The sequence below is a fragment of the Hermetia illucens genome, chromosome 2 (assembly GCF_905115235.1).
Source record: "Hermetia illucens chromosome 2, iHerIll2.2.curated.20191125, whole genome shotgun sequence".
Taxonomy (NCBI): Eukaryota; Metazoa; Arthropoda; class Insecta; order Diptera; family Stratiomyidae; genus Hermetia; species Hermetia illucens.
The window spans coordinates 17,288,730-17,301,277 of NC_051850.1; the positions used below are offsets into that span (position 1 = coordinate 17,288,730).

Below are 12,548 nucleotides of genomic sequence, written 5' to 3' on the forward strand. Positions count from 1 at the left end.
CGAAGGTACACATGCAAACCATTTTCTTGAAGTCCACTTCCCAGACAGCATCCAAAATCTAATCTCGGGGCCAACAGGTGCATACAGCCCTCAACCGAGAGACTGGCATCTGGCTCGCTGGAGCGAGTAAAATGGGCACTTAACTTGTTCCATAGATACAAGTCTGCAGGTCCGGATGGCATCATTCCTGCGCTAGTAATAGATGGAATGGATGGATATATTCTAATTAAATGGCGTGATATGAAGGTGTTATTTATTCCCAAACCAGGGAAACCTACCTACACAGCCTCCGACCGATCAATATAACGTCCTTTCTAATAAAAGAACTAAAAAGATTAGTAGATCTTGTCATAAGGGATCCACACATTCCTAAGTGGCCACTTCAACATAGGCAACACGCTTGCCAGAAAAGCAAATCCACGGAGGCAGCACTCCATGAACTTACGGCAAAAATTGCAAAGGCAATGTTCGAAAAAGAATACGTCTTTGGCGCATTCATGAACATCGAAAGTGTCTTCAATTATGCCTCATTCGCGGCAATTTGTGATGCGGCAAGACAGTATGGAATCGAACCGTTGCTAATCATTTGGATCCATCACATGCTAGAGTGGAGAAAATTCACATATTGGTCGGCCAGAAGTCTATTGAAGGAGTCTTAGGGGTGGTTCCTGAAGGGTGAAATTGCAAAGATTCACGCAGCGGAGTGGAGAAATTTGGATTCTTGCCGGCAGGAGAAAATCCTTGTGAAAAAGCCTAGGACCAATAGAACGGTATTTTTGTTGCCCCTTAAGAAGTGCGACATGAAAACCCTAATAGGGCTTTTAACGGGGCACTGCTCCTTAAACTACCATATGGAAAATATTGGGGTAGTGGTTTCGGCTATGTACATCCAATGTGAGGAAGAGGAGGAGACGGCCTTGCACTTTTTATGCAGCTGCCCGGCCTTCTCAGATCTCAAAGGAAGACACCTTGGCAGGGTTTTCTTAAATGAAATGCACACTCTCTGCCTCTGGATAATGTTCTCCGATTCGCTAAAGCCTAAGAACGGCGTAGGCGGGAAGCCATTGAATAGGCGTTTTACGGAGATAGTACAATTGGCCTAACTCTAGTGCTCGGAGCTGCGGCTCCCCCCAGTAAACTAAACTAAACTAAAACTTCCCACGTCAACGGACCTCGGAATCGATTATGTATCGCAGAATCTCCGCGGGGTAATCAAATAGAAAATGTACCGTGGATTTCGCTTCCCTATTCCCTATTCTGGACATATGCTACTGACGCTCTGATTACCGGTTCCAGTCCAGGAGATGTCAGGCAGTGCAGCAATTAAAGAGGTATCACATTGTTGGGTACTGTCTATAAGATATTCTCCCTTATCTTGCTAGGTCGGAAAGCCCCATACGCCTAGACCATCATTGGCCCAGACCAAAAAGGCTTGACTCCAGGCAAGTCAGCAATTGTCATCATCATCAGCGGTATAAAAACCGGTACTCAGTCTAGGCCTACCTTAATAAGGAACTCCAGACATCCCGGTTTTGCGCCGGGTCCACCAATTCGATATCCCTAAAAGTTGTCTGGAGTCTACAAGGAACCTAAAAGGACTGGTAAGATTATTGTTTTGTATAGTAAGAGCTTTGAACCTATGATGAGACGTTTGGGCCGAAACAGTTTTCGTAAGCTTTAGGCTAGTAGTTAGGTAGACTTAAAGAAGATAGTACCTCGCGCATCCACGATGTTGCTTTGATTTATCCTCGCACATTGGTCAGGGTCAGTCTAGCCAGCCTTATTTCGTCGAGGTACTGAATTTTCAAAATTCGTGCTGTGAGTTCCTGAAGTTTAACCACTCTTTATTCTTATTGCTTTTATAATCACGATTCGAAAGTTGTCTGATTGATTTCTTTAGTTTCTGTAGTTCTTGGTTCTACCAGAGACCTGCTTTTCCGTGTTTCACTGGGGTAATAAGACAGGCTTCATCAAAGCTCTTGTAGCAGAAATACATAAGAACAGTTCCGCAACTCTGTCGGCCTAGCAATCAGTAGATACGAAGAAGCATCGGCTTTCTGCAGGTTGATTTGGTGATCATTAACGTTTGTAGACATAGGTATAGCCTAATGTGAAAACCAATCTTAACTGAAGAGCCTTCTGCGTTTAGTGTGGGTCTGATTAGGGTTATCAGCTTGTTCCCATCTTCGGCCGAAAACATCCGCTTTCTTTCGTTTGATTTCTCCAGATATAACCACACTTATTCGCTCAGCAGCATCCATCTCCTAATTCGCAAGAAGTTTCGTCTTCTTTCGTAGTACCTTACACTGTTGTCAACTGGGAGCCTAGTCGGGTCCACCATGTTCTGGCTGCATGTATCCATTTCCACATATTGATATTAGACCAGATGCTTTCACCAGCTTCTCTTTTATCGGATTTTACTAGTAGAAGGGTTACTGTTCCTCTCATTATGGGAGTTATCATATTCTCCTTTTTGGCTGACCGCGCCGTAGACACTGAGTACACTTTTTCCAACGGAGTTGAGCGTATGTCTTCGACAGATTTCTCTGTGGGACAATCCGAGTCCGTGACTTGATTGTTCAAAATCGCGAGTATATTCGACTCATCTGACGCTGGCTTAGCATTCTTTACGTGCCGCTACTGTGTCTACTCCTAGGTGAACAGGGCGCGATTAAGAGCGAGAAGATCTACGGTGGATCTGGCTCATCGAGTTATGCACATAGCGCGGATCTCAACGATTAGGGCTCCTCGTTACGCTTAATGTCAGAAATGCCTTAATTCCGCAAGGTGGTAAGCCATACTAGACACATGGACTATCTCCTATAGATATTGAGGGATTATCTGAGAGACCGCTTTGTGTTCTACGAGACCAGAGGGCCAGAAGCGCATGTAGACCACGTCGGGGGTAGCACAGGGCTCCATCCTAACGCCAGACAATTATGACACTTCTTAAAATAGTCCGCTAAGACTCAAAATGGCAGAAGAGATTCACCTCTGGTCGATTATAAGGATGATGTTGCCGAATGCACTGTTGCAGATATGGCATTTTGATGCGACGGGTAAACGGACTGACTGACTGCTCGCGGTTTTTGGCCTTGCGCGAAAAAAATCGAAGTAGTTACCTTGACCACAAAGAGAATCTCCCCCTGCGTCCTACATCAATCGGCGAATTGACAATAGACTTGAAATCAACGATTAAGTATCTTAAATTAATCCTCGACTCGAAGATGAACGAGCTTCTTCAAGCAAAGGAAAGCAGCAGCGGTCAAACTGGAGTCTCGGCTTCAAGATGGCTAACGATGAATTTTGGCGCCGAAAAATTTCTTCTCTTGAATACAAGGCAGCCCATTCTGCTCTATGGAGGAGGTATGGGCTGATGCCCTTGACAAGGGGGTGTATTGTAAGTGTCGTGCCAAAGTGTGGAGACGTGGAGCATTGCGAATGGCGTCTGCCTTGCAGATATGGTTTTTTTTTAACTCCGGCACCGTGACAGGGTAGGTAATCATCGATGGAGCCATCCTTAATAGCTTTCAACCCCAACGTTAGAGGCATTTTCAAGTATTATTCGATGATCTGGTCCTTTCCTATCCGTCTCAAGTTTTTCACATTTTCTTACTCTCCCGTACCTAAAACTGAGAGTATAATATCTAAGTAGAAGGGAAGAGTAGAATTACACTAAATTCAATAAAATTATGAGATTTAAGGCGGAACCTTAATAATAATGATTCCTCATCCACTCAAGAAGACTTTACCAACTAATTGCTTGCAATTTCTATTTTCTAGATCGGTACCGGAGATGCCATTTCGAGGTTTAACAGAAATCGGATTCCTAAGTCTAGCAGAAAATGATTTAGAGGAAATACCGAAGCATGTCCTGAATCACTTGCCGCAAATACGAACCTTAGATCTAGCGAGAGGGCGTATAAAATCCGTGAATCATGACGACTTCAAAGGAATCCCGGATATAAGTCACTTGGTGCTGGCAACAAATCAAATAACGCGTATAGATAAAGGATCCTTCCCGACGAACTTAGTAACGCTGCACCTTGGGCGAAATCAAATTGAAACTCTAAATGGGACATTGCGTGATCTAAGTGAAATGAGAACGCTTTTCATCAATATGAACAACATATCATCATTGGAAGGAGAACTTCCTCCTGCCCGTGAGCTAACCGCCATCTTCGCGCAAAATAATCAAATCGAGAAGCTACCCCAGAGCATGAAGGATTTACCCAAGTTGGATAACTTGTACTTACAAAATAATAAACTCAAATCATTTGATGGAGTCTTCAAACATGGTCGTCATATTCAGCACTTGGACGCAAGAAACAATTCAATTGAATATTTAGCCGAGGATGAGTTTCAAGAAGCAGAAGTAATCGATGAACTAGATTTGTCCCATAATCTCTTGAAATCCTTGAACAAGTCACTCGTTCCAATAGCTAAACTACGAATTGCTAATTTTTCGTTCAACAAAATGGAGGAGTTTTCAATGAATGAGATTCGTGGCCTCGAAAATCTTCACTCTTTTGATATCTCATATAATCAGATAAAGAGATTGACAGGACGCATGGAAAACTTAGTTGAGCCGAATACATTTGTTGTGGACTTACGGCTTAATAACAACCAGTTGAAATCTCTTGACGGAGTCTTGATGGGGCTGAATAAAATGCGAACGCTGGTCCTTACACACAACCAGATTGAAAGGATTCTTCCAGATGACTTTATTGGACTAGAAAGCTTGGAATTTCTCGATATTTCACACAACCAATTGCTTAGTTTGGAAGAAACTTCCACGGTGAGTATAGATACTGACAAACTTTTAAACTAACAGACCTAACCCAATGCGTTTCCTTTTTCTAGACGTACCTACCATCTTTGAAGATATTGAATGCAGCTTTCAACAATTTGACCAAATTGGAGCGGGACTTCCATGGTTTGCCAACACTATGTCAAGCTAATATGACAAATAACCAAATCATGTCGCTTTCATCGGAACTGGTGGCCAAAACGAGATGCTCGAATCATGGCGTACCTGGAAAACTTGAAATTTGGTTGGAAAGTATGTATTGTAGCTAGTATAATCGCGGTAGATAGCTTAATGTTATGTCAAAATAGGTGAACGATTGATCAGATAAAATACCTTAGTGCTTGTAGTTTGCATGGTTCCCCCAATTGTACGTCTAAGTTCTCTACGGAACCACCTTCGGTTTCTCCGATCTCAGTCCCGCTGGGCCTCTATTTAGGGGTTTAAGCTCCATCCCAACGCCTAATCTTCTTTCTGTCGCGAACCTTGGGTAGGGAAACATCACGTGCTCTGGATCCTCCGCAGTTGCACAATCTGCCTTTTAAGATGCATACTCTAGGTGTTCCCTAAGGTATTTGATAGCCGAATTTGAGACGACTTCTGTGGTTCGTTATTAAAACCTCTTCCATCTTCTCTTTCCACAAGGTCAGCCCGGTTCTTTCTGAGAAGGACTTTGCCACTTTCACTGTCTCCATCTCGTAGACCTCCATATCATCTAGGTGCTTTGCCATAGGAACTACAGCCAGGTCATTGGCAAAGCCGATAATCGCAGCCTCTTTTTGAACGGGAAGAGGAGGAGGAGCATCCTATTATATATGTCATTCCACAACAGGAGAGTTAGCATGAGCCCTGTGGCATCCCCCCTGTAACGATGTAGTCTTTGGTAGTTTGGTAGTTCTTAAACAGACTAGCTAAATATCCAGGAACATCTCTGTCACCCAACACTTCTTACCAGTTCGCAATACGATGCAGTAGCCGTCAGGACCCAGCGCATCTTTTGTTAGATTCACCACCAACATCCATTGTAGAGGGGACATCCTCAAGCCTATACAGGTACTTTGAAAAGACATTGCTGCTTTCTACGATGGGTAGCAGTCTGTTGTGGATAACGCTCTCGATAACCTTCCCTACTGTATACAATGATGCTAGATCTCCAAGCACCTCGAAAGTGTTAGCGGCTCTGGCTTAATTACCAGCTTCAAATTTCCGCTAGAAATGCCATCCAAACCTGAGACTTTGTTATCGTCGATCCTACTACATATTTCTCGCAGCTCCTCCTTGATTATTGAAAGTAGTACGCATTCGTTGGACTAAACAAGGTGGCAGCAATCTCTTTCAGAAGGTGCGGACAGGTCATCCGAAGTGACCTTTGCATTCCTTTCATTACCACCTTGTAGGTTGCCGAGCGCTTATGTGGCCCCGCAGTTGTCTGTGTGTCTCATCTCGATCGCGGCTAAAGCCTCTTGGCCCGGAAACATGCGGCCCGCAAGCAGTCCACCACTAGCAGTCGCCTTATGGGCATTGTATGTAGTATCGCATGCATCGGGAGATTTGGATAACTTTTTCGCTGTACAATCCAGGAGTATGTTGGACTTGAGCTCGGCTGAAAACTGTTCCACTCAAAACCTTTCGTCATCCACCCAGGTAACCCAGCAGGCATACTGCGAGAACTCTTTTTCCAGCTCGATTCGCCCTTGATTTTCATAGTCTCTAACTTTTCTGATGACTTCGATATGGTTCAGTAATTATGGCCACATCGATGTCTTCCTCGTGGATGGTTTGCGAGAGTAGCTCCTGCGCCCCCTGGCACTGGTTAAAGTTGATTTGTATCTACCTCATCTGAGGCACCTGCTACTGGCTGCAATGGGCCAATGATGCACACCCTCTCCACAGTCCTGATATGCCCTTGCACATTGTTTGGTTTTGTCATTCGAAGTAGTGCATGCTTCGCTAATGTGACTGTAGCCAAAGCATCCAAAGCACCGGGTCAGTTCCACCCGCTCCCCAAACCGACACATAACCCAGCCTATTCTTACTAGCCATGCTGCCAACAGTTTGAGTGCTGCCTCCGCTGGTTGCCTGATGATGGCGTTTTACCCGCCGTCTCTTGTAAAGGCTGATCTGCTTTTTCATGTGTACTCTTGGACATTATAGTGATACTCGGCCTGCTAGCTCTTATGCCAACTTCCTATCTAAAGACTTTCCAATTTGGCTCATCCGCAGTTACATCCTTGGATTTCTTAAGTTCTGACATAAGGCCTCCCTTCTAAGTTTGGCGAACAGTATCTCCCAAATTTGGGGAGTTCGAAGTATGCCTTCACTCTCCTGAGAATGTCATCGTGTGACGTTTCTCTTCTTTTGGGGATGATGATAACCTCCGGTTTTATCATCGTCCGGTCTCTCCTTTTCTAAGATTCCACCTTGCTCCAGGTTTCTAAATCCTCCTTCTGAAATCCATTCTCTTTCTCCAAACTTGCAGCTGCATTCCACTTGGGGAGTTTCGCCCTTTTTTCTCTTGAAAGGTTTGTTGCCCTGTTGATTCGCTCAACCGTTCGCGGTTTCTCCTATTCAGCGTTTTGAATGGCCTGACCATACGCTGCCAATTGGGGGCTACATCTTACACAGCTCGGATGGTTTGCCGTCGAAGTTTCGTCCTTTGTGTATTCTTCCCCTACTGGGGCTAGTCGTATGGGTGAGGATCTGCGAAGAAACGATGTTCCTATGAACGGGTGTGTTAATGGAATCAATTCTATTCTCTCCCGTGCGGTTGTAACATTTCATGCCACTACTGACGTCGTCTGGTATCGACGGCTGGGAGCATCCCGGGTTTCAGAAGCCCTACCCCGTGAATAATTTCAACTTCTCCTTTTCCATATTTGGTTTGACTTCTGGGCATACTTTCCATGGCCAAATTTTATCCACCAGTGGGCATTTTATTCTCACAAACCCTTCCACCGAGCGTTGCCTTATTCGCACGAAGGGAATGCTCAACTGCATTGCAGGCTGCCATTGGTGTAACTCCCATATATTTACTTATGGTCTTTGAGACGATCTATTGTTCGCGAGACTAGTGATTTATTGCTGGTGAGGACCGCTTCCTCCACGATTTGATGGTGCGAATAGTATGGTATGTGTATAGCCACACATCTCTGATGTGCTTTGTGACTAAAATCACCTCCAATTTTCCTACGGAGCTAATCACAGATGCCTTCTCTGTGAGGTCAGAAGCTGAAAACTCTATCTATATTTTTTCTTGAGGGTGCCGGGAGCCCTGAGTCTGCACCCACTTGGTGACGGAGCGATACACTTGGAAAGCAACTTACTTCCTCTTTTGTAGTCCTCTTTTTTGGTTTAAACACCCAAGTTTAAAAAAAAAAATCACTGACCTCAGTCAGTGTAAGTTAGATTCAGTGGACTACAAAAGAGGAAGTAAGTTGCTACACAAGTGGTCCGGTCCTGCACCAAGTGGATGCGGACTCAGGGCTCCCGGCATCCTTATCAAAAAATTCACGTCGGCACGGTTTTAAATCTGAACTAATGACGGATTTCACTTGAATATAATTCGTACCCATTACGTCAGATTTTAGATTTTTAGCTCAAATCTAGCCAGGTAGATATCAATTTCCGCTCTGAGGAGCCCAATTAGCGCTCTGGTCATCCTCGACCGGAGGTCCTACTTCCATACCAAACCCTCAGTTCTATTTTGATGCCGCAATTTAACTTAAGATCCAGAATCACATATATTGAAGGAAAGCGCTAACTTTTGCCCATTCGGCTGCGGAGGTGGAGTTCGGGCACACTACGCACACTGTTTTGGCTAGATTTATGCCGGGTCCGTATTTTGCAGCCCACAAGTGCACCTTTCCCAACGCACTGTTCATAATTTCATTCATAACAGAGGGAAACATTCCTGACACCAATATCTCCGAGTCGTTGGCATACTCCACCGTCCGTAGAATTTCATTCAACTATAGCATCGGAGAGACAGTGACACCCTCGAAAGTCCCTTTTCTCTTTTAACATAGATACTATCCGATGATTAAGACATCTCCCCAAGTCTGTTCAGTTAAGAGAGGTTACGTTGTTGAGTGTCCCCTTAATTTCCGGAAGGCAGCTAGGTTGTGCAGCGACCGCTCAACCTCGTGAAGAGCAGTTTTTGAAGATTTGAACCCAGCTTTGTTGAGATTTGAAGAAGGGAGTAAGTGGATGTCCTGGATTCTCCAGTGTCTTCAACACGAAAGAAGTGAGACTCTGGAAAATCCTTACAAGCCACGGTAAAAGGATTTTCAGGGTTATGGAGTAGAGAATGTCTGATCAGAGATTTTTTTCGGATTACGGTTTGAGATCTTTCAGTATAAATGTCACTTTATGCCGCCCGGGCTCACCGATTTATATGCAGAGAAACTATTTACAATTCAGTTACTGTGGCTGCATAACCTCCATGCAAGATTTTCACTCACAGTCCTCCTCGCTGCTGGAGAACTAGCAGCTTCAGCGCCTCATGAGAAAATTCCTTCCAAATTTTTAAGAAAGTATGATCTCCTAGCTTCCTTGGCCAGAATCTTTCTGAGTCCCACAGTCTCCCTGATGCTTCCAAAGTTCGGCCGCGCTTCTTGGCAGTCTTGACGGCCGACTTGTTTGTAGCAGATTTTGAAGACCTCCCTGGTCATCTTCCTGAAATTCGCCAGATCTTAGTTCCACATCAGTGGTAATGTTTTTTTTTGCTGTATTTTGCAAGACACAAGATTTTGAAGGCGGTTTCAAATGACTGTCCACAGTCCCAACTTTTAACTCCAATTGGTCTGGCATGCCAGTGTTATCACTGAGGGCACCTTAGAGTTTCTTCTTGATAACTTGACCAAACTTCTTCCTGTCGAGCCTTCTGAAGTCTCGGAAGAGGTAGGCGATCTCTACAGCAAGGTTTGGATTGAAAAATGTTCGGCAATAATCTGAGAAGGATCCCTGATCTAATACTCTCCAACTCTCCACCCTGCTGGTTAGTAGGGTGATATCAAGGACCTTCAAGCGTCATACCTCGCCGAACTGAGGAAAATGGAAGGTTGTGAACTAAAGTCAAAGAGAGACTCCTCTTTTTCTTAGATTTCCAAGATACCTCAAAGTAAGTGCTTCGCATTGTCGTCAAGTCTATCAACAAGGTGGCCTTCCTCACTGCGGTGATGAACCTCAGATGTTATAGTCCCTCTGGTGTAACTGATTGGTTGTGTACCATGTAAGTTTAGAGGATTTATACGTTCTCTGCTCCCGCCTACTCTAGTTTGACCACGGTTAGCTTGGATACCAGTCGGCTCATCTGTGAATAAGCACTTGAGTCAAATCAGGGTAATAATCTCGGGCGAGCGCAATGCTAAGTACATTGCCTTCTATAGGGTGCTATAACCTTATGGTGTACCGTTGCGGTCCTGAAAGAAGTGCTCTAACACACTTCAAGGCCATGATCTAATTGGATTGTGGCGCCAACGATTATTAGCAATATTTACTTCGAAACCCGTTGATGATCCGGTCTGTTCTGATGCAGGTCTTTTGTACCAAGGCATTGTCAATGTTTTTTTCTCGGAGGGATACCAGTGGATTAGCTGGGGCGCATTCTTGTTGCTACATATTTATCTGCGTTAGCATCAGCGTATCCTTCTTGCGAAAAGAGATCGTCAGCCCCCGTCTGACCGTCGATCTCGTTTCCTTCAAGAGCTCATTTGGCGGTGTCGACTGGTCGTTCTGTTTCGCAGAGTGGAACACTTTCTGCGTTACATTTCTGACTCCGAACCGCAGTGTGTAGTGTACTTTTCCTAGCACCTGCAAGCACTCTCTATTCGTGCGGAGTAGGAAAGGTTGACTGTTTACCTGGGATCATCACCCAGTCGGCAATTGGGATACTGGTGTTTCGACGACACAGGGATCGGACGAACTTATCCATATCCGTGTGGGTCTTCGCTGCCAGATGCCATATAGAACAATCTTGAACTTCATGCCGTCCCAAACGTCCCGATTTTAACGACGTTCGGTTCGATTAAGTCTCTTAAGACCTGGTCCTCGCATGCTATTATCCTGGGAGGAATCAAAGCGAGGGACACATCTCTCTATTCGCCCTTGCCGTCCGCTAGCGGAGTTACAATCCGCGAGCGCGACCCGTAAGTGGGTCTTGAGCCCGTCACTGAAGAGTTTCGCAGTTCGTGTGTGAGTTGCTTTTTAGAAACGACCCATTGAGGTCCAAGAATAAAGATTAAGTGATATCCAAATGTACACAAATTCCAACGAATGCAATTAAAACCAATATTTACTAATTAAAATTTCGTATCTCTCTTCTAGATAACCCAGTAATGTGCAGCGACACCATCAAAGACTTATGCCCAGTTGTAGAGAGCCAAGAAGCCCGCTTGCGTGGACATTCCCAATGTTTTCAGTCAAGTCCGGACGAGGAAATATGCAGCGATCGACCAATAATATTGCAAGCACCGTTACCTCTGATCCCACAAATTCTCCATTCTCAATTACCTCAAGGTCCAGCGATTGTTCAACTGATTGTTCCTGCTCCACTGGCCGGCAGTAAGACCGTCATCACAGCTGAAGTTCCAAAGCCAGTTGTCCCAATTCTCCCCGTTGCAAACACCATATCGCTCACGACGACAACCACAACTCCAACCCCTGAAGTACCAGCTTTAAATGCAGAAGTAACTCACACTGAATCGACCAATTCAACGCCATCAACATCGGTGGATCTTGTCCCCATTGGGTCATCCAGTACAGCCACTTCAACAGAAACACCAGAGAAAGTACCGTCAGAGTCACCTCCAGATACTCCTAACAAAACAGCGGAAACGAGAGAATACACAATTGAGTACTCTCCTATGACCAAATCAGAGGAGACTTCGAGTTCATCCGAAGCGGATGATAACTCAGTGCATGATGAGTTCCCCCCCTTTGTCCAGTCCGCGCCTGATAGCACACAGTTACGATTAATGCCCGAAGAACCGCCTGAAACTCCTTAGGAATTTTAAGTATTTAAGCATTATTTGTATGATTACTTTTAATATTATTTTGTAGTTAGTCGTCCTTTTCTTCTAGTTAAACATCGTAAAATATATAAGCAATTACTTTCGGAATAGATGTCATGTTTATTTTACGACATATTCCGCCGACAACGAAGATTGAATTGTCAGACAGGCGACGAATCCTTCGTCCTCGTCGCCGCTCTGTACACTTGCGACTAGTGTTATTTAAACATCGGTGAACGAAATGCGTAATTCCAGCATTTGCAGTTACTAAAAGCTCATCGTCTCAATGTAACATTTTCATTTGTGATTTCGCCTTCAAAACGCCTCCTGTCACGTCATTCAAGAAAGTACCAATAGGAAAATATCAAGATATTGCCATTCACATACACACTCCTACATAATATGTTCATCTGTTTCTCATAATTTATTTTAAAACTCCGAATCACTCAAATTGTAGTCCTCATGTATGTAGTTACTGCTATAATAAATAAATTAGCTTAGACTTAGCCGCATAATATTATTTGGTGGTTTTATTCGGTGATCCTGCAGCCACAGTCTATGGCTCAAAGGGATGCGGACATATTCCTGATAGTGCCCAAAAAGCATTAGGTATACCCGGGGATGTCTGACTAGAATTTACAAGCTTTAAGGAGCAGCGCTGACTTTTAGCGTCCTCATGACACAGGAAGGGCCCAATCCAGTAATATGGACGTCCAGCTAGGCCATGACAA

General features: G+C 44.4%; 1 protein-coding gene across 2 annotated transcripts in view; it reads left to right on the forward strand.

The window, feature by feature from the left end:
* The window catches only part of LOC119649689 (insulin-like growth factor-binding protein complex acid labile subunit), a 60,972-nt gene extending 48,635 nt beyond the window's left edge, over positions 1–12,337 (forward strand). The window contains exons 2-5 of one of the 2 annotated variants that reach the window (XM_038051957.1): positions 3,784–4,798; positions 4,864–5,062; positions 11,132–11,820; positions 11,871–12,337. In XM_038051957.1, coding sequence (XP_037907885.1) covers positions 3,784–4,798; positions 4,864–5,062; positions 11,132–11,811 — 1,894 coding nt within the window. In that variant the 3' untranslated portion in view covers positions 11,812–11,820; positions 11,871–12,337. Of the gene's footprint in view, positions 1–3,783; positions 4,799–4,863; positions 5,063–11,131 lie in introns of both variants that reach the window. The other variant, XM_038051956.1, reaches the window with a different exon arrangement.
* Positions 12,338–12,548: the final 211 nt, after the last annotated feature.